General features: G+C 47.4%; 1 protein-coding gene across 1 annotated transcript in view; it reads right to left on the reverse strand.

The window, feature by feature from the left end:
• LOC112091557 (uncharacterized mitochondrial protein AtMg00860-like) overlaps positions 1-180 on the reverse strand; it is a 1501-nt gene extending 1321 nt beyond the window's left edge. The window contains exon 1 of the mRNA XM_024165574.1: positions 101-180. Within this exon, the coding sequence (XP_024021342.1) occupies positions 101-180 (80 nt within the window). The remainder of the gene's footprint in view (positions 1-100) is intronic.
• Positions 181-889: the final 709 nt, after the last annotated feature.

The following is an 889-nucleotide window of genomic DNA, read 5'->3' on the forward strand; positions in this document are numbered from 1 at the left end:
AATTACCTCACAATGGCTGACCTCCCTCTTTATCTTCATGGTTTTTGGTGTAGTCAGCCCCACCACGGAGTTCAAGGACAACTCGATCACCTCGGTTCACAGTAACTCCCCAGACTCCTCCTTTGCCTCGTCCGACTCACTTTCCTCGTTTTCTATCTCGTCCTCATCGCTAACCAACATAATCCGTAACTCCCTCCTTTTACAGTGATGTCCCACCGTGAACTTCTCATCACATCGAAAACACAGTCTCCTATTCCTCTTCTCCGGAGTGGAAAGTCTTTTTTCGGTCTCTCAACACTATTGCTCCTGCCTGGAAACTGGTTCAATGTGGTTCCCGTTGACGGGTTGGGTGTGAACCCCGCTACTTGGGAATGCCAACCCCGCGTTCCCCCATTCTCTCTTCTCAGCAACAGGTTCTTTTCTTTAATTCACTGTGCCACGTCCATGATTTCAGAGAGCCCCTCTGGCCGGAGTGGCCGGAGTAGTCGCAGTTCAGCCCGAATATCAGACTTCAAACCATTCACAAAAATGCCTTCCAGGATTTCCTCCAGAATATCCTATAAAGGAGCAGCTGAAACCTCAAAATTTCGGTGATATTCAGCCACTGTTCCCATTTGCCTGAGCGCTAGGAATCGTTCACATAGATTTCCTTCTTATGAAGAACGAAACTGCTGCAGGAGAGCCACTTTGAAATCAGTCCAAGTAATGAAAGGCCGTCGTTGGTTCTGCCACTGAAACCATGACAACGCATCTCCCTCCAATGCAATTCTAGCTGTCGTTAATTTCTCCCTCTCTGTGAACCTGTTGATCAAAAAAAACTGGTTCATCCTAAACAACAGTCATCCGGATCAATGCCATTGAACAATGGGTAATCCAGATGCTTCCATCT

Source organism: Morus notabilis, unplaced genomic scaffold (assembly GCF_000414095.1).
Source record: "Morus notabilis unplaced genomic scaffold, ASM41409v2 Scaffold585, whole genome shotgun sequence".
Taxonomy (NCBI): Eukaryota; Viridiplantae; Streptophyta; class Magnoliopsida; order Rosales; family Moraceae; genus Morus; species Morus notabilis.